Genomic DNA, 23,710 nt, shown 5'->3' with positions numbered 1-23,710 from the left:
ACGCAGCAGGGCATTTAGTGCTATTTTATACGGATTTTTACGAAATAATTACAAGAAAACTATAAAAAGCGTCGTCGATTCCTAAAGATTCATAAGGCTATGTTGGAGTAGCAAAAACATTATGTATGTTGGAACGGCTTATTTTGTGGGCCAATTCTATTTCGTTTACTAGATTAATGCATAATTGTACCTTAAGAATAATAGCGTGGCACACTATATTGGTAAAAAATTCCGATGGACGTATTTCCTTAAAGGAAGAGCCAATATGTTTAAATTTACAATAAGTCATTCTACAAAAATAGGATTAAGCCGACATCGGATTTTAGGACGCAGGAAAAGTAAGGAAGCGATTTATCAGAACTTCCATTTGGAGTATGCTCCTATACGGAAGTGAGGCATGGACAATGACCTAAGCGGAGAAAGCAAGGGTAGAGGCCTTCGAAATGTGGTGCTGCAGAGGAATGATTAAGATCAAATGGATCGACGAAGTTAGTAACGAGGAAGTCCTAAGAAGGGTAGGAGAGAAGAGAAGTCTCATGAAAACCTTAATAAGGAGACGGAACAATAAAATCGGCTACGTCTTGGTACATGATGGCCGGATGAAGACATTCGTCGAGGGACAAGTGGAAGGCAAGAACGGAAAAGGAAGACCTCGAGCAAAATACATGGAACAAGTAAAGAGAGATGTGTAAGAGAAGAAATACGTAGGAGTGAAAAGATTAGCTGATAGGAGAATAGAGTTGAGAGCTGCGTCAAACCAATCCAAGGATTGTTGACCAGTGATGATGATGATTCAAATATTTAACATGGAAAGCAATGGAGGACTTATGGTAGTGACCGCTGGGAGCCGCTCTGGGCGACCGAAGCCGATCGTTTTTTCCCCTGGCAGAGTTCACATACCACTCAATTGCGGAACAACTAGAAGAGATAGAGACTTGCGGGTTTCTTTATTGTATTCAGAAGACGTGTATTCACATTTAGGAAAGACATAAATTGTAATATGTCCTCAGGTAATCGAGAAAATCAAGTTGGACTTTGGTCAATTATAACTTGCCTCCAAGCTAAAACATAAGAATTTTTAAACCGTCTATCTGTGGCTACACTTTTCTTCCACAACCACCTTGAGAACCACAGTTCTATGTGAATTCGCTTGGCCTTAAATGTCTCAACCCTCGAGTACTGCAGGCCCAAAACGGCGACAAAGGACGTGATTCGGGCCAATTCGAATTTCTTACTTCCCCTCACCCCGCATCGCCCTCCAAACTACGGCAACGTCGCAGAAAGTGAAATGGGGACCGCTCCCCTTCTCCCTCAAACGAAGGCCCACCTTTCAAGCTCTCCCCAGTCGCAGTCAACGCAGGGAGATTCACTAACGAGTATCAGATTAGTACTCTTAGCTGGGTTCAACAGTCGAAGCAGGCTGTTTTAGCAGTAGCACCAAAAGGATTATTCGCGGCTAATTTCAACAAATAAGAGTCTCAAGAGTGCCAATACGATTCATATAGAAAAACAAAAGAATTGACAGTTGCGCAGGATAAATAATTTCATCTTTTTCTTAATAAGAAAATTATATGAAATTTTGGCTAACCAATGATCCAAGAAGTAAATTGATAACTAGCAATATGTAATTATATTCTTTGCCGTCGTAGATAAATCAACATTTTCCGCTTGCGATACATACACAGCCATCGGCTCCTATTACGTTCCAAGTTGAACTGCTTCAATATCACTAACATGTTGAATCAAGACCTCAATCGATTCTTACCGTCTTCCCTGCTTGCGCTTGCTTCTCAGTCACTGACTACCCGTACTAGTCGCGCGTAATACCTAGTTGACTGCTATAGGAGTCAACTTCGACATTTAAACCCAGCTGTGAAGCCATGGAGAGGGAGAGAAAGAAATTATTTTCGACTTCGCTTCTAGTAGTAAACTTCCAAGTGTCACGGAGTGAAGTCTTGTGCCTCTGAAGTTTCACTTCGCTGGGAGAATCGGTAATGGTAAAATCATTTGCCTCTAACCTTGCGCTTGTTTAATTGTTGCAGCTTCAGAACTAGCTTCTTCAATTCTTTTCAAAACACAAAATTAAGTCTTTCATATTAAGTGGAGGAAGTGTTGGATAAAATACTGGGTTTTTTAAAAAACGAAATACAGGGGTTTTGCAATATTGTGATGATTGAATTGATTGCGAGTGCAGGAGAAGGAATTTTGGACGGTTTAGTTGGACAACCTTGGCATGGGAAGAGAAAATTATCGAGGTGAACGATGAATAGCCTTTTTTTTATAAACAATCAAAATATAAAATTACAGTTACAAAAACTGCGCTGACAGCTAGAGTGAAAATAAATAAATAATACTTTTGTTACTAATTTTGGAAGTTGAGATACGATTAGAAAGAGTAAAGTGAGAAAATAAAGTTGGGAAGAGGAGCTTATCAAAAATATTTTCTTACATACTATAGGATAAAACATCTTAAATTAAGGAGCAGAAATCCAAATGATGAGAAATATTACGACATAAATGGCTGTGTGAAATATTTTATTAAATTACATTTGGGATACATTATATCTTCGCTCCCTTTTCCACTATCGCCTTGCTAATATGAGCAGCTTCTCTTATATCTTCAAGGCAAAGCCTTTTGCCGTGCCTAGGTAGGACTATTTCTGGCAACAAGCATTCCATGAAGAATCTATAACAGAAAATTAGATGTAATTGTGCCAGATTTCAATTCTATTGGATATTCAGTAAAAGTTTAAAAAATTACTTTGTGAGCTTTGGCTCCACTTCCTTCATCCACCATTCATTGTTGGGCGAAATTAACTCTAATTCGCGGCTCCAACCTTTCGTGTACACAAAAAAAAGGCATCTGGCCCTTTTAGTCATCCTTAGCTGACTTTGCACCTGATAAAAATAATTGTGCGTCTCTCTGAGGATATATTTCCCCTCTTTTAGCTGCACATAGGGAAGCTGTAATGATAATGATTTATGTAAATAATTTGGGTGAATCTATTCACTGCATATACTATTTGGTTATATTCAAAACGCTGTGTCGTGTTGTGATATTCGCTCGATAAATTTGGCAGTATCAACAGCAGAAAATCAAAATTAAGGGGCCTTCGAAATAAGTTTTCGGTAAGCAAGTAGACTCGCGTTAAATAAAAAATATGAGTGAAATTACAAATCTATAAATGGAAATTAGTTAAATGCATAAATTAGTTAAATTAATAAATGGAAAAAAAACACATTTCATATATTTAGCTGCATATGCTACTATTTATAACCTTTTTTGCATTAAAAGCTTCTTCAAATGTTGGATAGGAGGCAGCGGTGACACCAGGACACTTCACTTCTAACACAGTATCGCTTCCAATCAGACCGTCTAATAGAGAAAATTAAATGGATAGACTGAGTTTACATTAGGTAAATTGTAATATAAGAGGTTTGTCTGAATGATTTACAGAAAGCATTGATATTACCTGGACTAGCCGAAAGATATGGAAACTCCTCATCAACATATAAACCGCTGGGTTCCACCTTGTACCCCATGCATCGCAAGTGGTCTTTCGCTTTCTCCTCCATGTTTCTTCAATTCATCATGTCCGGAGTGCATACGGATCCGTATAGAATGGAATGCACAAGCCTTTTACAGGAGGTGTATGGTCGCATATGGCAAACCTCTCCGTGATTGGAAGCGGACAATCTTTTCCGACGCTCCGTCATCCAAATACTTCTGTCTACTTGAACCGTTGTAGACTTCTGCAGTTTTAATCTATCCTCTGCGGTCATTATGCTTAATTGTTCAATGAAATCGCCCTTCATGCGTTCCAATAACTCTAATGGCTCTGGCGCATCATCATCCACCATCCCGTAATCTTTATCAGGCCCAGCTCTTTTTGCTCCTGTTTTCAATTTCTTTTTACTTTGCAGCCCTTGCGCTCTTCGTTTCCTCATTCTCTTGGTCTGCCTCATATTTTTATCCTCAAATGTTTTGGTGTATTTTCCTGGGATAAAAAAAGATCCACAGTCAACATTCCAAAAAAATAAAATCTACTTTTCTATGCCTTCATTCCTCTCTATTCATAAATTACTGTTATGGTTATGATAATGACTTACCAGGACTGTAACCACCCGTTGTTGCCTTGTGAATCTTCCCTTGAAAATGGCAAGAGGAATTCAGGGATACGACTGCAGAATGACATCGGGTTCCAAATGACTTGCTTTTAGCATAGTTAATGCGTTTACCATTTAAATATTTTGCAGCTACGCTGTTCAAGGTTTCGCAAATACTATTAGTAGCGCGAAAGATCAAACTTCTTGAATTATTTGTCATCTTCTCAATCAATTTCTGTATTGGGGTCCACATATTAGCAGCTATGAAGTCTGGCACTAAGTTCACCTCATCCTCTTTCCCGTCTGGCCCTTTACAAAAGTAATCGGCGCATCGATCATGCTGCCCGAACACATGGCTAGGACAGTTGATGATGTCGTTACGAAGTGCCATTATTCGGTTTTGCATGGACATACCTGTTAAAATAAATTAAAGTTAATCACGCGTATTTTATCGTCTCATATGCCACAAATAACCTCTAATTTTAATACCTTTCTGATTTTTCCAGTGTATACTAGCACAGGAAATAGCTGTGCGAATCTTCAGGACGTTTGCATCCAGTTCATGACGAAGGTGGGCTGGGTATTGCGTGTTATCCTTAATTTTGCGCATATTGTTGCAGAAGTTCCGTAGAAGGTGGCTTATGCATTCAATTTTTTCCACGGGCATTGAATTTCCGTATGGGCTGGTCTCCAGTAAGCGTCTGTGGACACTACTGTCTCCGTCACCTAATATAAACAAGATAAGAGTTGGACCTCTTTAACTGTTTGGAATCTTCTCTAGTTCTCTTTGAGCAATTGAATTTAAATACAGGGAGCGAACCTATTATTTGGTGAAATATAAGATTATGCACCGATCCACTCTTTGCGAAACCTTCTGTAATTATGTCAGCTTCCATGCTGGTCGAGCTTCCATCCCAATTTTTAGCACATTTAACCTTGTGAGCTGGGTCTACAGGTTCGTTTCGTGCCTCCCTCAAAGGGCAATAGCTGCAGTACCTACTTATTTCTTACTCCCAGAAATAACACCTTTTTTGTTCGTGCACCAACTATGGCCGCCTAAAATGAAACATTCATCTTAAAATTGTATTAATACCATTACTCTTTTCTACTGATTAATTTTTTCCAGCAGGGAATTTTGCCTGCCTATTAGATATAACATGTAAGTGCACTATTTTATAAGCAATATGAAAAGCATCTGGTTAGGTAGCCAACCTCGGAAATATTTTTCTTATTGATTAAAAATTGCACGAGGCGTAAATACTTATAATTTATTAAAAATAGGTTAGCCTCTCTTAAACCCATACTTAAATAATTTATAGGTACCTAATATTGACTCCTTACCTGCCCCGATAGTGAGTCATACTTCGTTTTATAACTTCGCTTGCCCCACATACCATCAGCGATGACCGTGTTTACAGGTCTACCCTCTTTGTCAAATGACCCCTCCTCTAAGGCAATTCTTCTTTCCTCCTGCCCTGCTGTGGCCATCTCCTGCGATGCAACACTATATATAATATCTCCCAGCTTATCTTCATATTTTGCATATGTTTTGGCGGTCATTCAATGCATGTTGAGTGCTGCACAAAGGGGGCTTAGATTTGAGTAGCCGCCGCCACCAGCAATTGTTCCTGTTACTGCAGCATCGTTCACGTCCATCACAGTGCCAGAATCATCCTGACTGTGGATCACTGTCTCCTTCCCGCACATTTTACACTGAAACTTCCAGTGACAGAGGAGACCAGTCATCCATTCGCCTACGTATTCACAGTCCATAAATGAGCATCCTAACTGGTGTTTATCTGAAAAGATCTGGGAAAACATGTAGAAATGCTGGACTATACTACGGCTCCTGTCATGAAGAGGATCCAGCCCTGATTCTTCACTCTCAATGATTGACGCTTGAGACCTGCAAAAACATTTCAAACAAAAAATATAAACGCCTCCTTCACGCAGGTATCCAACAACTATTCATGGTACTAGGATAATCACCTTTGGTGCGATTCAAACGGTTTGATAGGAGATACGTCCATCGGCATGCCCATATCATATTCGTCGACGTTGGATTGTCTCCCGAGACGAGGAGTGGAAGCTCCCCCCATTTCAAACGCCTTGCGGCGTGGGGTGCAGTTTGCCTTTGCAAGAAAGATGGTATCTTCTGCCGGACTTAACCCCTTGCCTTTTATTTCTTTTCGTCCCTCATCCTTGGATACGCTAAAAAATGTAACGATATCAAATAAATAAGAACATGTTTCCCTGACATGGCAATAACTAATAGTATTCTTTTCACAGGAGATATAAATACCGCATCCGGCCACCGCTATATACATTCTCAGCCTACCTTGTGGATATTTCAATGAAATCCGAAGCAGAAGCATCACTGTCCTTTGCCAGAACAGGACAGTTTCTTGGTATATTCCCCTCTTGTTGTACTTTACGATGATTAGCATACCACAAGCTAGAACCAAAAAATAACATTTGAAATGGTGTCATTCTCACGCTGAATACATAAAAATAGTCTTCTTCTTTTATTCTTTGCATTGTAGATTGTTCTTTCATCCTTCTCTCGGAACACAGAATATCTTCAATGCTCCTATTGCTTTTCTATTATTAAGATCATTTGGCCTACAAAAAGTCAGTCTACCAGTGAATACCTTAGATATTCGTTAGATGAAGTGGGGTGAAAAACCGGAGGGACCCCTTCCGAAACAAATAAAGCGGTTTTTGTTTACATCAAGTGATTGGATCAGCATAGTTAATTTTACATTGATTTGTTGATAATACGAAAATTTGTCGTCGATAATTTGTTGTTACATGCATTTAATTAATGTGGAAAGCAACTTTGCATACTGTAAAAAAGGGCTTCTTGAACCCTGTGGGCTAACTTGAGCCCAAAACTGAAAAATGAAGTATGGTTTTTTCGCTCTCTCAACATCAGTGTAGCGACGTAATTCAGTGATTTGCTGGTAGGCTTAGGCATTAGGTAGACAATACTTCGAGTCTAGGAGGTTAGGGAAGTCACCGCCGAGAGCAGTACTGGTTATATAACTTACCTACACTCGTGTTTGTTATTTATTTCACTCTGCAAACTTTCGTCTGTACAGACATCAGGAATAGCTAAAACTGGAGATAAGTGCATATATTTCATACTAGGTTTTTTTGGCAAAGCAAATAGAGACCGTTTTATGCCCTAAATAGCTCATTAACTGTACAGTATGTTGGTAAGTAGAACTAGTACACATTTTCGAAAAATTCGGGCCACTTGAGCCCAGCCTGCTAACCCACTGCTACTTTTCTTGCTCTTCAGTCTATACAGAGTTTGGGCTCAAGTTCCCCACAACAATTTAGACACTCTTTTAATGTTTAAGGACTGTGCCACCAATTACCAGCTTCTTTAAGAAACAGGAAGGGAAGAAGGTGGTAACAGTATACAATCTTACTTCACACCTCAGTATCAATTTCATTCATTTTTGTGATGCATACTTCGTTTGTCTCCCCCATAAGTCATCCTACCTCACTCAACTACTGGATGTTGGGTATTTTTCGCCACTCAAAATGAAGTGGAAGGGCCTTCTTGACCGATGGAAAGAATAAGGTGCTGGTAACAGGATCGGTGCTTCCAAAGAATCAGTTCCCAACGCTGTTGCGCTCTGTTTTAGATTAAATTGGTGCAAAAATATAAAGCAACCCATACGCAGGCTTAAAGAAAGCTTGAGTAGTGCCTGTAAGCGAAATTCAGAATACAAGCCATTTGCCAAATCAATAAAAATCTAGAGCAAATGCAGAATTTTCTATGATTGAGAATGCATTTCTTCAATGACTGCAAGAGAAGAGAGGTGAGTTAGTTACACCTCACTCTACTTAGAAGAAAAGAACTCCAAGTTTCACCTGGATAAAGTGTAAGAGTGCCGATGCTGGACGACTATTTTAGCTTTCCAATTTAGGGTGACGCTGACAGCAAAGAACGATAAAAAGGTAGATGAATGAAAGAAAAACCTCGCAAGATGGCTGTAATTTCATTTGAATATAATTTTTAATGCGGAATTCAGATGAGTTATCAGCTGGCTAAGTCCTTTGCATTTATTACTTGCGAGTGAACATTCACATCCTTATAAACTCCCGTGAAAAACCGTGTATCGTGCGTCATTTGTTTTTAATACGATGCAGAGATGCAGAATCCTTCTAACTAACAATAAGCGGGTGGAAGTGTCATGGTGCTCTGATATCTTAGAGCTGCGATGATCAAGGAGTCTCTCCTCAATATGGATGAGCTGTACACAGGTCAGCAGCATGGGGATGCGACGACAGGCAACGGAAAAACCCCGCAGTGAAGATCCAAGACAAAAGTATCTTTAGAAAAACAGCGATAGATGAAATAGGAATTCTTTGGATACAAAATTGTCCGGAATCGTCCCACCATATGATTTACGGTAGGAACAGAGTTGCAATGAGGTGCGAAGAGTTTCCAAAAATGAATACGGGACTGAAGGAAGAGGAATGTGGAGATAATGAATATAACGGCTATGTGAATAAAAGAAAAGGACAATGAGTGCGAATCATGATAAAAAACGAAGGCTTGTATTGATAAAGTATTATAGGGAATGGATATAGTGATAGACATTTCAATAGACTTACTTACTAAAAAGCTACTTGCCATCCAGATGCATGAACACGCCAGGTAGTGGCAGTAGAGGAGAAGAAGTGAAGGAAATGTTCGATAAAATAGAAAGTTTATCAAAGAACAAAAGATATGGATGTGGCCATTTTGCTATGAGCCATTGGAATAAGTGAGCAGAATTAGTTTTATGTGGCTTCCGAACGATGATAGATTTAGTGATTATGTGTTATTATTTGAGGAATATGAGATGTGACTAAAGAGAATTAAGAGAGATAATATGGTGAAGATGAACTTTTAAGCTAAAGGTTTGACTAAGTAGAAGTTGTAAATATATGGAGACAGGAAATGAAAGATGTATTTACCGCATCAATGTGAACGGGCACTGGGAAAAAAACAAAGGAAGGCGCTAGGTATCGGAATGGAAGACGAGAGAAGCAACCGAAGCATGGATTTAGACATGATGGATAAAACACAAGAAAGAAGGGAATGTAAAAAAATAAAAGAGAGAGAGGGAAAAAGATATATTTTAACTAAACAGTGAATTTTGAAGAGAAACGTATAAGATCAGGAAATTATGGTATGAGGGAATGTAAAACATTGAGCGATTATATCGTAGGAAAAGATGACTAACTATTCTATAAATAAATAAAAAATAGCCGGAATGGTTACAAATCATCTGAGTATTGTTTAGCACATATAGTTAAAAATTAAGAAGGAATTTGTGGGATATGTGGGTGTGGAGCAGAAAGTTAAATTTCAGTTGGAAAGACGAGAAAGATATTAAGCGATACCGCAGGAGTAAAATAGATGACTGATGAAGACAACCAAAACAAGGAAGTAAAGCTGGCTGGATCATGTGGATATCACTGAGATAGAAAACGGAAGAAAAGGACGGTTGATTTAGAATAGGAGACAAGAGTACGTGGGGATGAAGATAATGCACGAGACAGGATTATCAGGAGGGTATTCAACGAAACCTGACCTGCTAAACAGCTAACTATAATAGGTAAGATTGTATAATGATCAATTATTGCCTGTTTGAACAAATTCAGCAATTAATTAGCAGCATTTTCCGCCAAAAAATGTTACCGTCTGTTAAGTTTTATTTTTGTTAAGGGGGAAATTGTGCAGGTAAAGAGGATGCAGGATAATGCGGTGACTTACTTCCGTATTGCGATAGTCCTTCTCTTTTTCCTGTAACCCTTATCCTTTCGTTTCCCCATATCTTCAGCTCGCTTTCAGACACACAACCACTGAAACAGCAGATATTCAACTGACAGACACGACTGCTCTCTTTTACCGGATGCTCACGATAGGTGGAGAAAAGCGAAGAAGCTGAGAAGTCACGGCATTCGCACCTCAAACACAGGTGGGAGGGCGGGCTAGACAGCTGAGGGGAGTGTTCCTCCCCGCTTCTCATGCAGTAGCCTTTACACCCCGCAACTCGGGGAAGGCCAAGCGAATACCATTCGCTTTTCTTCGACCTCACCCCCCTCACCTTAAAACGATAGGTAACCAGATACTCGCCTCGTCTCGGCGCGTCGGCGATACGGGAGGGCGCGAGGTATCACTCCCCATTCCACTTTCTGCGACGTTGCCGTAGTTGGGAGAGCGGTGCGGGGTAAGGGGAAGTAAGAAATTCGAATTGGCCCGAATCACGTCCTTTGTCGCCGATTTGGGCCTGCAGTACTCGAGGGTTGAGACTTTTAAGGCCAAGCGAATTCACATAGAACTGTGGTTCTCAAGGTGGTTGTGGAAGAAAAGTGTAGCCACAGATAGACGGTTTAAAAATTCTTATGTTTTAGCTTGGAGGCAAGTTATAATTGACCAAAGTCCAACTTAATTTTCTCGATTACCTGAGGACATATTACAATTTATGTCTTTCCTAAATGTGTATACACGTCTTCTAAATACAATAAAGAAAACCGCAAGTCTCTATCTCTACTAGTTGTTCCGCAATTGAGTGGTATGTGAACTCTGGCAGGGGGAAAAAACGATCGGCTTCGGTCGCCCAGAGCGGCTCCCAGCGGTCACTACCATAACGCCTTAACGCTTAGAGGCAATTAAGCTGAGTGATGAAAAAACAATACCTACATAAAATGTTGCGATGTGAAAAGCTTAATTTCATCAAATAAAATCGCCGTAGGTAACGTATTGTTTTCATTCCTTCGAAAATGATGGATATATGCCTTCGTAGACTTTATCCGGAAGAATAAAATAAATGGAACGCTTGAAGACGGATGTATGAAGGAGAAGAATAACGGAGGTGTGAAGAGATGCAGGAGAATTGAGTGGAGAGCTGCGTCAGAGCAAACTTAGGATTGGTGATGATGGTGAACGGCATGGGCGTGAAGGGTCGGAGGTAGCGTGGAGGCGGGCTGCTCACATATCTCGTCAGGTGATCTTCCAGATGTCCCTCTCGTCCTTATCCGACAAGAGAGAGCAAAAAACTCATCTGGAGGTGTGAGGAGAGGGCTTTTGTTATGTGCCTCCCACGTCCCGATAATGTGCAATAAAGGAGATGACATCGCCGATTGGATGGCTTTGGTGTAAAAAGAGCGGAATGTGATAAGGTGCTTTGAAGGGGGCGCCCAGCATTGCAGGGTGGCGCCATAAATTCAATAAAGCGCGCATTCTGCGGGACGCTCAAGTTTCCGTGGTGCGCGGAGACGGTTGCCGGTGTCATGTTATCTGGCGGGGACACAGGCGAGTCGGAGGAACGGAGAGGGGGGGTAGGGGGCTGGCCAATGAGACAACGAACGGCCTATGCAGGCAATTTGCTAAGCACACCTAGAAGCCTGATAGGCCAATTTTACGACCCTGAATATATCACCATCCAATATCTTCACATGGTTTTTTCCTTTTAACGTAATTAGCATCGGTTTTCATACTCTCAGCAGTTATCTCAATCTAGATTAAATTATTTTCGGTACCCTAAAAGTACGTAATGGACTTGTTAGATAAATAATTTCCACTGCTGAAGGATAGAGATACCTGATTTTTCCGCCTAGAGTTATCGCTTGCATATGGAGCTAAATACTCGAGAAATACCTCCTTAACTGCTGCAGGAGAACCTATAGTTGATGATGTCACGGCCATCTGCCGTGAGGGTTACCGCTTCTCCTAGGGGTCGTGCATCAGACAGACAGTATCTATTACTGTAGACTTATGAGGGACCTCAACAACTCGGTGAAAGTTTCTCCATGAACGACTGAGTGTACCAGAGCCATAATGCCGTCACCAACTCATGGAAAAGGTGGCAGAAGTTTTCGATTTCATCTCTTTCCGAATTTTATTCATGAACTGCGATTTTTGGTTGTGAGCGAATAGAAAGACGCTGCCTTTGGTCATTATATCTTCGGGGTCTTTCGCCCTCAATTTTTTCACTTCCCATTCTACTAATTGGCTTCACTGGCGGGAATTCACGCAAATTATTCATCGGGTAAGAATTAAATTACATTTAACATAGTTATTTAATTGATAAAAAATACTATAAATAGGTTAAGTGGGTCATTTATGACTAATGGCCTTCCACATGAGCATTTAAAATCAGGGGTGCATAAGAATAGAGGCGTTTTCCATCGCAGGGAACGTTCTCCCTCACAGAGAAGAAGAAACTATAAATGGTGTTCCGGTCGTAAAGAATTCTTCATCGCGATGGCGCTGGTCCTCTTTCCGTTCACGAGGCTCTTCTGCCGCGCTGTGGTCTCCTCCAAATCCTCTGTTCCTCGTCGTCGTTTATTTTTTGCCGGTGGATGCCGTTCGCCGATGATGAAGTGTCCCTCGCCATTCTCACCTGCATAATCCCTCTTCGGGCGCTTTAAAACGCTCTCCTCGCTTCGATGAGGCTTCCGTGTCCGCTAGAAATATGGATATCAAGAATTCCCTTCAAGGGCTGGCCCGAGAGCAATTTTAATGACGGGAGGGACGGATTTAAAAAAACGAATATTTTTCGCCTGCCTCTCATTAATTATTCGGGCTTCATCCGATAAAACGTCTTCCGCCGCTCCCGATTTCTCCTCCTCCTCCAACATTTCCTCTCTTTCGCTTTTCCCTCAACTTCCTCACAAAGGGGTATCCTTGGATCTCACAAGGAATGCACTCGTATTTCGATATTCCTCTTCGGTCGAGCGAAAGCGAAACCCGAGCTTTGGGAGGTCTGGACGAGCCCACTTGTTTCTTTCATGTCTCCCATGCCACACTTCATCATCCTCGCCCCTTGATTCGTCTCGTTTCGAGGCCGTCTTATCCGCAGACCAGTTTCTCCTCTCGAAGATAAGCCGGCGAGGGATGTTCCAAATGAATGGATTATCTCATTTCGGATATAATTTCACAATTTCCTTCCCATGGCTTAATAAGACTCTGTGCGGTTCCTCGGCCTTCCTCGGTGCTGCTTGGACATAGTTGGAATTTGCCATTTAAAACATTGGCGTTTAAAATTATTCGTTATTAATGTTATTAAGTATGTAATTTAATATTTGTAAAAGCTAGCTTTCAACTCTTACTTGTTCAACTTTTACATAAAGCGATGCAAAACTATCTTCTGTAAATTTCATTTCGCTTAAATTTTCGTGAATGTCGATCTGTTCAAATTTGATCAAGTCAAGGTGTCCAAGCGACAGAGGGGAAATAAATATGAGCTTAAAGACCGTTTTACACGGTACACGGAATTGCGCAATCTGACGTACATGCGAAGGCGCAATCAAAATTGCGTCGTGTAAAGCGGTGTATTGCGTGAACACGTGCGAGAATGCGTGGAAGTGAGACGGCATAATAGCCCATGTTCTAATTTCGTTCATGCATTCGCACAATTCAATCCCAGAGACGAGAATACTCGCAGACAATGTCCGCGATGATTTCCTCCGCGACATTATAGTAGGTATTATCCACATCAGGATGAAATGCTTATTTTTCGATTATTTTACGAATGTCTGAAAATAAAAATAAATATCTTATATTGCCAGCTTCGTTTATAACTCTTCTTAAGTCAGGTTCTTTTTCAGAAAAGTATATTTCAGCTCTGACAAGTTAATTTCACCAAGGTCAATTTTAACTCCAATCATTTAATTTTTTAAGCTCTCTTCCGTGCATACCATTTTTAATGAATCGTAGTACTCGTAGATAAGTCTAAAGGAATGTGAGCGTTGATGAGCCTGTATACGATCTAAGAAATGTCACTTATATGCATAAAAAAAGGAAATTCAATTGGTACGTCTCGCATTGACACTGAATTTACGACCATGATTCCGACACTATTCTGTCGTTATCAAGAGACTTGTTATCACCTTAAGAACGAAATTGCACTGTCGAAACCATGACCCAAAATAGGATTAGTGTGAAAATTGCCTACCGTCATTCTGTCTAAAGTCGGACAGGGGGTATGAAGTCGGACAACGAGCAGTTCTGATTTAGAAATGATATGGAATTGTTTCAGTTCGGCCCTCCCACCGCGACGAAATATGATCGCGTAGCGTATAAGGTTTCCTTTTTGAAGCATTCGAGACACCGCCCGTCTCGATTTAATTGGGCTCGAAGTTGTAGCAAGATCAATTTCAGAAAAAATCTGAAGAAAATGTCGCTGTCCAACTTTCACATGCGACCTTCGTCAATGTAGTTACAATCAGTATAAAGGAGAGTAAAATCCTGAAGAAATGTATTCTCTCCAAGTATGCATTGTTTACAATGTACTCTAATCCAAATTTTGAGCGTCAAATAAATTTCCCGTCATTCCTTCTTGAGTCGGACAGCGTGCGGACATATCCCCGCCTGAAGTCGGACAGAGCAACGCCAAGTGATGGGAGAAGTGTATGTGTGTGTGGTTTGTGTTTTTTGCACTAAGGAATTTAAGTGGTGTTATTTGGCCCAGAAAATGGATAAGTGTCCTGATATTAAGAGGGCACTTGAGGAAGTTAGATAGAAGAAACTTTCAATCAGAGCTGCTTCCAAGAAATACCAGATCCCAAAGTCAACTCTTTGTGATCATGTTTGTGGAAAACACCCTGGCAAGCATGGAGCTCAGACAGTGTTTAATGAAGAAGAGGAGGCAATTATCTGTGCAAATTTGACTAAGGTTTCGGAATGGGGCTTTCCATTTACTAAATTTGATCTTCGTATATTGGCCAAACAATATCTGGACAAAGCTGGACGTACGGAGCCGCGATTTAAGAATAATTTGCCTGGAGAAGAATGGGTGGAAGGATTTCTCCGCAGAAATGCTGAACTCTCTTTGCGGACTTGTAGAAATGTTCCTGCAAGGAGATGTAAGGTAAGGTTTCGTTCTATTATTTTAATTTCCAGTGCCAGTGTTGATTATTTCGTGTTTTTCAAAGTTTCTTCCAAAACTTCCATTCATATTTACAGGTTGACCCTCAGCAATGCAAACAATACTTTGAAAAGCTGAGAAAGACGATTGACGGGGTTACCCCATCCAACATCCTCAATTATGATGAGATGAACCTGGGCAACCGACGATCCTGGTGAAAAAGTGTGCATATTCAAGAGGGGGACTAAATATCCTGAGCGTATTATGAACTCATCTAAATTTTAACTGAATGGAGAGCAACAGCCGATAGAAGACTCGTTACTCTCCCCAAATATACCTTTCTCTCTTAAAGAGATTGTGTGAAGGAGTTGAGCCCAATGCCACTTCTAATCTTATGACTGGTTTCCGCCCTTGTGGCATTCACCCATTATCCCTGGAGAACGTTCTGATGAAGATGCCCATTGGATTAGGTACTTCGAATATTAATTAAGGGAACTGAACTGTGCAACTTTTGAGTGACTCAGTAATGGAACTGTTGGAGAAAATGCGATACGGAGGCCAAAAGAGTAATGCCCCTCTAAGAAAAAGAAAAATGAATGTGGAGCCCGGTAAGAGCGTCACATCTGCCGACGTTTTGAGGAAACGTCGGCAGGAAAAAGGAAGCGTCGGAGGAAACCGATCTGGGCATGTTGGGTGCTAAAAAGAGCAAAAAATATCAAACATCAGTACAAATTTCTCATTGTAATGATTCAACGTTGGAAGGGGAATCTTCAAACGCTGTGGCAATAGAACTTCACGAGGACCTCTAACTTCCTGAGGGACCGGAAGTTGGAGAATAGGTGTTAGTTAAATTCTCAAGCAAGAAAAGTGTCGGTTATTATGTTGTATGTGTGGAATGTGTTGAGGACGAAGAACTAGAAATTCGATGTGCATGGAAAACTGGAAAACATTTTAAATGGCCGGACAAAGATGACAGGTATTTAGTGGATTTAATTCAAATTGAGAAAAGGCTAGATCCCCCTCAAGAGGTAAAAATAAGCCGAAGAGTGACCTATTTCCATTTGAATGAAAATAATGGACCTTGATGGTTATAATGTTTATTGAAAGATGGATAAACAATAAATATGGTGTTTTCAAGTCTTCGCTCAAAATATTTTTTATTATGATGCAGCTCCATAACCCCATACCAAAAAATCATCCCGTAACCACCCCTTTGACGTTTTTTCTTGACTAAATAACATTTTTTCATCATTTGTGCGTCCAAATCCGGACAGTAGGGCCTGCAAAGACTTATTTCTGTGCAAATTATGAGACTCCGACTTAATACCAGAATGGTGGTTGGAGTCGGACACACGTTATTCTTTTTTTTGGTCAGAAAACATTGGATGGGTCAATTGAAACGGTACGAATGCATACTTTGACTGATTTTTAATTCTTACGTAAACAAAATATTAGCGTATATCAAAAACCAAACTCGTTATATGTAAATTACCAATAAAAGTGTCCGACTTAAGACCAGTTGATGGTACTTATAAATATTTACAGATATTTATTAAGATGCTTGAGTCTGGTTCTGAAGGAATAAAGCGTGCTGTGAAGAGTCTTGTTTATTTAACCTCTTCTGAACGAGCATTATTCATCAAATGCGTCAATTGTGATGAGTGATCTGAATTTTTTTTATTTAAATCAATTAAAGAAATTGTTTTTATTTGTATTATTTTTAATGCAATGAAAAACAGAAATTCGTATCAATTTCTTTTTTACCTCAACGTATATTTTTAACAACTGCGACTCCTCCCCGCCCCCGACAACTCGTGACGAAAACACTTAGTAAACAAAATGTCTCGGCTACCACTGTAGGCATCCCGCACAAGTTCCGTGGAGTTTAAACCTTCCATCTCCTCTGTATCTCTTCTCAAATCATTTTCTCCTCACCCACCATGTCTTGCACTTCGTCATTCGTTCTCCTCTCCGTCCACCCCACTTTCTGCATTTTTCTCCATAAATACATCTTGAACCCATTCAGATTTTTTTCTAGTCCTACTTTCTAAGTTTTCACGTTTCCTCAACGTAAAGCTAGACTAGATTAGACTAGATTGTAGATCAGATTCTTCTCTAAACTTTAGCATTGCCATCCTCTCATAAGGTCTTTTCTGTTCATGTGCCCTCCCTGGCTAATGCAATAGGGTAGTTTCCTTCATAAAAAAAACGTAATGCATTGTTTGCGATTCGTTACCCACCAATATTGTATTCATAATATACAAATGATTTGGTTTTAGAAATTCCAATTTATACGAATGACAATGGTCAATTTTATCCTCATTCGAAAAAAGGCCAGATTGGCGCCCATGCGATGCCACTCCACGTGATGTCACAGGGACCTAGTTTCTATACGAATAGATAGGAGTTTTACATCGTCTAAGATTACCAATGCATGCATGAGGCACAGAGCTCAGGGAAATATCTCTTAATAAACACCTATTAAAACTGCCTATGGACGGAATGTTTCCTTCGTTTGATAGGGTATTAATAATCCTCATTTAAGCCAAACGATACCTGCTAGCAGGGTACTCTGCTACATGCTAGCAGCCTGCATCTTAGCGGCGCACATGTCCTCGCCCCAATGTCACCTCACTTTGCGGCAGTGGGAACAAGAATTACGTCACACGGGCTTTTCCCATCATTCCTACATAACCATCGCGTTTTCGCGCGCTTGAAATTTTTCACTTTTCATTTAATCGCGAAAAATAGATATCGTCATTAAAAAATCTAAAAGTGTGAAATGCGTACTCCAGGAGTTATAAACTTTCGATTTAGGCAATAAAAAAATTATAGGAAACCACCCTATTGCCCTTCTGATGTCGTTACTCCTGTATCCGTTTTTTTGTGGTAGCTAACGTATAAGTAATTTATTGATAGCTTCCAATTTTTTGGAAGCATGCTATATCTACGAATTTTTGGAGCATTAGCAATTCAATCTACATATTAATATCCAATAACAATTGTCCCTACCATATAACTCGCATTCTAATCTCCAAGTAGCTGGTATTAATTTCCAAGCTAAATCTTAGGACTTTGTAATGAATAAATATTCACACTAGGAGCCAAATCTCATCCATATATACGAGTTATTTTCATATCGGTGATCCCAGCAACTTCCGGCTCATCTATAATTATCTCCATAATAGTGCAGCTATGGAAATGTTCAGTTGGTCAATCTTGTATTCGAAAATATGCATGCTGATGACCTTCCGTCTTCGCCTGCCCTTTCTCATCCTCCTCGTTGGCTTTGTTTCGTGAGCGTTAAATGCTTATTAATTGCGTTCTGCTGCGGAGGCAATGGAATGTGGAAGTGGTCTGGTGAGAGTGACCACGACACTTTTCATTAAACACTCGCACCTCACTCCTCAGAAGACCGTTCAAATAGTTCTTATGCTATTTTCATATTTTAATATTGCTATTTTCAATTAATTCTTTACCAATAGTCACAGCTGTTAGTGAATTCTTTTTGCTCCGTTGCAGTTTGATATTTTTGCCAGCGCTGTCTTTGCGTTCCAGATTCCTTGGTTGCCAACGACGCGACGAGTGTGATTTTTCGTTTAAGAAGAAATACATTTTTTGAGATTCTTTTCATGAGTAATGAGGCCACTGTGGACATTCCAACAGTATAAATTATTGTTAACTCTTTTGATTTTCCTTGCCGTAAGTTCATGGAAGATCTTTTTCGTTACTTAACCTGAGCAAGGCTGAGCGGTGAAATGATGTCTACAAGTCCCGGAACGCCGGGCATTAATAAGATCTCCCATCTGATTCAGCTGGTACATGTTTATTTTCTGCTTGAGACCAGCTTGCCATTGGCTTCCCTCTACCAACTGTAGTTTTGCTATTCAATAATTCTGTTAGAAACATGTATGGACAAAGCCGAAAATGTTTTCTTGCTGCGCAATTTGAGATAAAATTTTTTCTCTCACGTTTACTAAGGCCTGGTTACACGATGCATTAACACGTTCGGTTTATTGTCCAAATGTATGAACGCGTGAATGAACACCAAAATATACCGTGTAACCACCCAACTTGTGCGAATGCATGCCCAGAAAATAGAACCTATTCTTATTTGGTTCATGCATTCGTACATGTTCCGTTCCGGTCCACAAAAATCATTCATGCAAACATACATTAACTTGTGCGAGTTAATGTACCGAGTAACCAGGCCTTTAGAGACCAATAGGCATCCCTATCGATGCGAGCTTTTGTCTTTAGAAATGCTCAGTTGGCTTGGACTAGCTGCCTATGTTTACGTGGTGATATACATGTATTCTCCTTGTATGTTTTACTTGGATATTTTTTTCTCTCTACTCACGATTGATCTGCATAAATATACGTGATGCATATATATAGTGACACCAATGAATTGATATCGAATTTCTAGCAATCATCATGATTTCGTAGTATCTTGCCAGATTATTCTTGCCATAACCGTACATGATTTGGCCTTATTTTATTTTGATTTTCTCTTTGATACGTGCATGAATGTCTATGGAAATATTTTTTTAATCGGAAAAATACCAATAGGTCACAAGATTCGCTCGCAAGCAGGCTTTTAAAGGCTCACTTTGATAGTTCTTTTACGGGTTACTACTTGAGAAATACTGAGGAATCTTGATTAATTTCATAACAGGATGTTTATGAATGATTAATTTAATGACTTAAAATCATTCATAATTATTGGTTTTTCTATTTCTAAGTATCAATACGGATTCAATGTCCTGGGCAAGCTTACCGCGCGTTGGTTTGCAAGATCTCGATGCCAACTTCCGGCGCCGAAATGATCAATATCCGCCCTGTTGAATTATTTGTCCTCGGGATGTGGTCGGAAGGGCAATGTTAAATTGAAACCTTGTTACATGGCCGGGATGGTCAGTCGAGAAAAATTAGCATCACATGTATCACTTGTTGCGTTCAAAGGGTGGAGATTATGGGTAGAAACTGAAGTTCTCAGTTACCTTCACACTACAAAAAAGATGCACATAAATGCGCGGAAAATAGGATGAAAGAACCGTTTCACCTTGAGAAGGCCTGCAGGAGGGAAGGCGAAACATCACTTAGGCGATAACTGTTGCAGACGCTGCGTATCTCGAACAAAATTATATCTCTATCAAAAGACGCAGACTTTTCTCTCATTGCTTCTACATGCTACCTTACTAGCCGTCTTAACAGGCGTGTAGCCAGGGTTGCTAGGACGTAGGACACCAATCTCTTGCTAAGAAAAAGTGATTTCACTACTCATTTCTGCCTGGCATTAATTGCATAAACATGGTGAATACGGATTCCCAAATATTTGATCGGTCAAATATGTCTCTTATTTTATCGTTTTTATCGGACCCGGAAATATGGTGATGCTCTACGAATTGTTCTACTTTAAGTTTCGCTATATAAGATGTCTATTCTCATTTGCTCCTGCAATCTAAGCCTGACACTGAATCTCCGAGTCTCTAGCGAATCGCGAATACCGAATCAGCTGAATTCCTGGAATAGATGTGTGAAACACTCGCTCGAGGTGGATTCCTCTCTTTTTTTTTGCATTTATTTGCAGTTTCTCCTATCACTGTCATAAGCATATTTTTCAGATACTGGTTGATACTGCGCTGTGGGCTCAATTAATAATTTTAATCTTCCCCATTTATCGCTTTCATTCATTTATTTCCATACCCTTCGTTTCAGCGTGACTTGCCATCAGCGCCATATGCGGCTGTGGGGGTCATCACTTAGTTGACCTGACATCGTCCCAACCTGTTCTTCCCTGACCACCTTCCTCATTTCCTCCCTCCCTCCGTTATCCTCATCTTCTCCTTCTATCCCCCCCCTTGCTCGTCTCTTCCTCTGTCACGTGATATCCTGACCGCTTCCCACGTTGAACCGTGGATGATAATCGCAATTGAGCTTTGACCTTGGATCACGAATAATATAGTGCCGTCATCATTCACTTCTTAATTGCTGCATCGAGCATTCATGAGTTATCATTTATATGTTTTCAGTGCCAAATACAATCTTATTTGATGGCATTGATATAGGTTTTGCGCCCAAAAAAAATAAATTTAAGACCATGACCCCTCTGTTTTACACGGGTAAAATTAGAATAAAATATGCGAAGGGGGCCAAGAAAAGTGTCGTTGCTATATTGCGCTCCTCTAAATTTGAAGGAATTTCCTTTTTTACTTTCTATATCCATGAAAATTGTAATTTACCTATAAAAAGTCACCTTATTAAAGAATGAACGCATTTTTTTAAATCTTCCGATGTCTCTTATAAGATAAATATATATTTATTGGGAATCTTTTTCCTGATTCCGTGTAAAATAATACTCCTACCGTCTAACTAACCACGAAAAACAGAATTAAGAACATAGTACATAGTGCTGTTATACATCTCTTAAGTTTCATAACTTTGCGCTTCAGGAGACAAAATAAATAACTGTATTGCTTGTCCCGTATGCAGTAGAAAATGTTCCCTTAATTGCCGCTAGGTAATCATGAAAACTACTGTCCTAGGAAAAAGTTGGAAAAAGTCAAGTTTAATACTTATTTATTCCGTTTTGGCTGTGATGCCATTGAACTGGAATTTAAAGGGAATTCACTGCTTCGTTTCCTCAACATCTTCAGAAATTCATCCCGGTAATATAAAAATGTCTTAACCGACATTTTATTATAATAGGTAATGTTTCGGACGCTCGAGAAACGGTAATTCCTCGTTAAACGGTACTTTCTCAAGAACGTGTCCATGCATTGGCATGAGGTGCCTTACTCGGTGCTCGGAACGCCCGCGAAAGTGCGTGCGCAAAATTTAGGCGTCGGTGCTTCGGTCGATACAAATTTATTTCTCTCGGAATTTATTAATGTGACCAAATTTCTCGGAAGTTATCTCATTCGTAATTAACTGATTTCATCGATCGTACACTTCAGGGACGCCGTCGAAAATCAAACCAGCGCTCGCACGATCGCCTCCAATTAGCTTCGATTTTTGGCCACCAGGTGACTGGCTCGTCGTTTGGATTCGCCAATTATCACTGCGCGGTCTTCCTCAGTCATGCGATATCCCGGCGACCGACGATAATCGCAATTTGCGACTCACCGCTACGACCTTGGATCGCGGCTGGTTGCGCATTATTTATTATTATACTTTTTAAGGTCCCATTGGAGGATTGCTTGTATGGAGACCACAGTGGCATCGTTTTTCGTATGTCACCTTTGAATTCTGTGAAATCCCATTAAACGCATCATTTCGTCATATTTCAGGTATCATTCTGTGATTAATGAGAGCCATCTCATGATCTTTTCGTTCGAATTACTTCATTCAACTTTGAATTTTATAAACGATCGTGCAATTTAATACTTCAATCAATTTTTTCTGAATCGCTAAAATTTCATCCGAAATACTCGCGTGAAATTTAATCCCTATATTCTATCAAAAATGCAAATAAATTCCGAAATGAAATTTAGAACAAACTTACGTCAAATGAATATTTTACCTATTCTTATTTCTTACTCCTTTGGTATATCTTCCGGCCGTTTCATTTTTGGCGGCTTCGCTGGAATAGCCTCGAAATTAACACTCCAGGTTGTTTTTTGTATTTCATCATATTTTTTCATCGAGCCAAATAGTTTATATTCTCTAGCCCAATCTGATAGCGTCCGAATATTGCGCTCGAGTAACTTGACTGAAATCTTAACATAAATCGACAAATCGTATTTTTGGTTGCGTGAAAGATAGCTAACTACACGTTGATGGTGGCAACTCTCCAGATCAACTTTCCCGTTGACCGGAGGAACCCTCGAATGTGTTCCTAGTTGAGGTGATGCGCAGGGCGTTAGGTATTTGTTTTTATCGCCTATTGGACATCGCGTACGCCATGAACGCGGTGAATTGAGCTGAGCTGTCGCAATTCACACCGTCCCATTGTGTTCGCCCGCCGCCCCTGTTTCTGCGGCCCACCGACAGATGTCGTCTTTCCCACCTTAAATCCGCTGTCCCTTGCCAGCCGCTTTAGATTTACGCGCGAGCACAAGTTGGGGCGAAAATAAGTCCTCTGGCAAGCAAGCCCCTTGCGCTGGGGCCTTAAATTCGTCCCCGTGGTATCCGCAAGCGCCTCTTCCGGGGCAATAGATTTGGGGCGTTTACGGCTCCCTCCCTCCCCCGTCTCGACAAATGAATGCACTTGAAGCGAACATGTGTGTCCTCTCGGAATGACACATCGGGAACGGACGTGGTTGGAAACTAGTGAGTTAAGTAGTCCTTACCCAGTGCTATTGCGGATTTTATTCTTTAAAATAATGTGAAATGGGAGAACTAAGCATAATGCAATGGAGTACAGAGCTATTTTACGTATAGAAGTTTAGGTTGAATGATTGAGATATCTTTTTTGTTATTCTCTTCTTCTGGAGACAGAGGAGTGTAATATCCATCATCGTATACACATTCATTCCTCAAACTTTCTCTGATTCCCGCACGTGTATTCCAGCTAGCTTTTATGAGATTAAATATAACACTGAAACAACCGGCATATCTGGCTGACAAGGAAGACAAATAAGATGTATTAAAGGACCGCTGGCCCCTTTTTTCCGTTGCATTTCCACTTAAACTTATGTGTGTGTTTTTCTAATTGCTAAAACTGACTGCCATGTCTCAATGCAGTACTAAATGCCAGCCACACACACAAGGCTGAGCACCAC

The 23,710-nt window shown here is 40.3% G+C and overlaps 1 protein-coding gene and 1 long non-coding RNA gene across 2 annotated transcripts; both read right to left on the bottom strand.

Annotated features, from left to right (window-relative positions):
* Window positions 1-2,510: 2,510 nt before the first annotated feature.
* On the bottom strand, window positions 2,511-4,265 carry LOC124158272. The gene is made up of 4 exons (XR_006864739.1): window positions 4,111-4,265; window positions 3,279-3,998; window positions 2,762-2,964; window positions 2,511-2,686 (listed from the first exon to the last, which is right to left on the bottom strand). It is a non-coding gene; the product is annotated as an uncharacterized LOC124158272 (long non-coding RNA).
* Window positions 4,266-5,420: 1,155 nt separating this feature from the next.
* On the bottom strand, window positions 5,421-7,183 carry LOC124158271. The gene is made up of 2 exons (XM_046533467.1): window positions 6,097-7,183; window positions 5,421-6,013 (listed from the first exon to the last, which is right to left on the bottom strand). Exons 1-2 carry the CDS (start codon window positions 6,552-6,554, stop codon window positions 5,668-5,670), a joined length of 804 nt encoding a protein of 267 aa, XP_046389423.1. The 5' UTR covers window positions 6,555-7,183; the 3' UTR covers window positions 5,421-5,667.
* Between the last annotated feature and the right edge of the window lie 16,527 nt (window positions 7,184-23,710).

This window comes from Ischnura elegans, chromosome 4 (assembly GCF_921293095.1).
Source record: "Ischnura elegans chromosome 4, ioIscEleg1.1, whole genome shotgun sequence".
Taxonomy (NCBI): domain Eukaryota; kingdom Metazoa; phylum Arthropoda; class Insecta; order Odonata; family Coenagrionidae; genus Ischnura; species Ischnura elegans.
This window is presented reverse-complemented; position numbering and strand designations above follow the sequence as displayed.

Excerpts from the sequence above, each read along its gene's own strand:
- LOC124158271 (XM_046533467.1), bottom strand. The coding sequence starts at position 6,554 with ATGCTAATCATCGTAAAGTACAACAAGAGGGGAATATACCAAGAAACT. Across the intron at positions 6,014-6,096 it reads CCGTTTGAATCGCACCAAAG|GTCTCAAGCGTCAATCATTG; the intron begins GTGATTATCCTA and ends ATGTTTTTGCAG.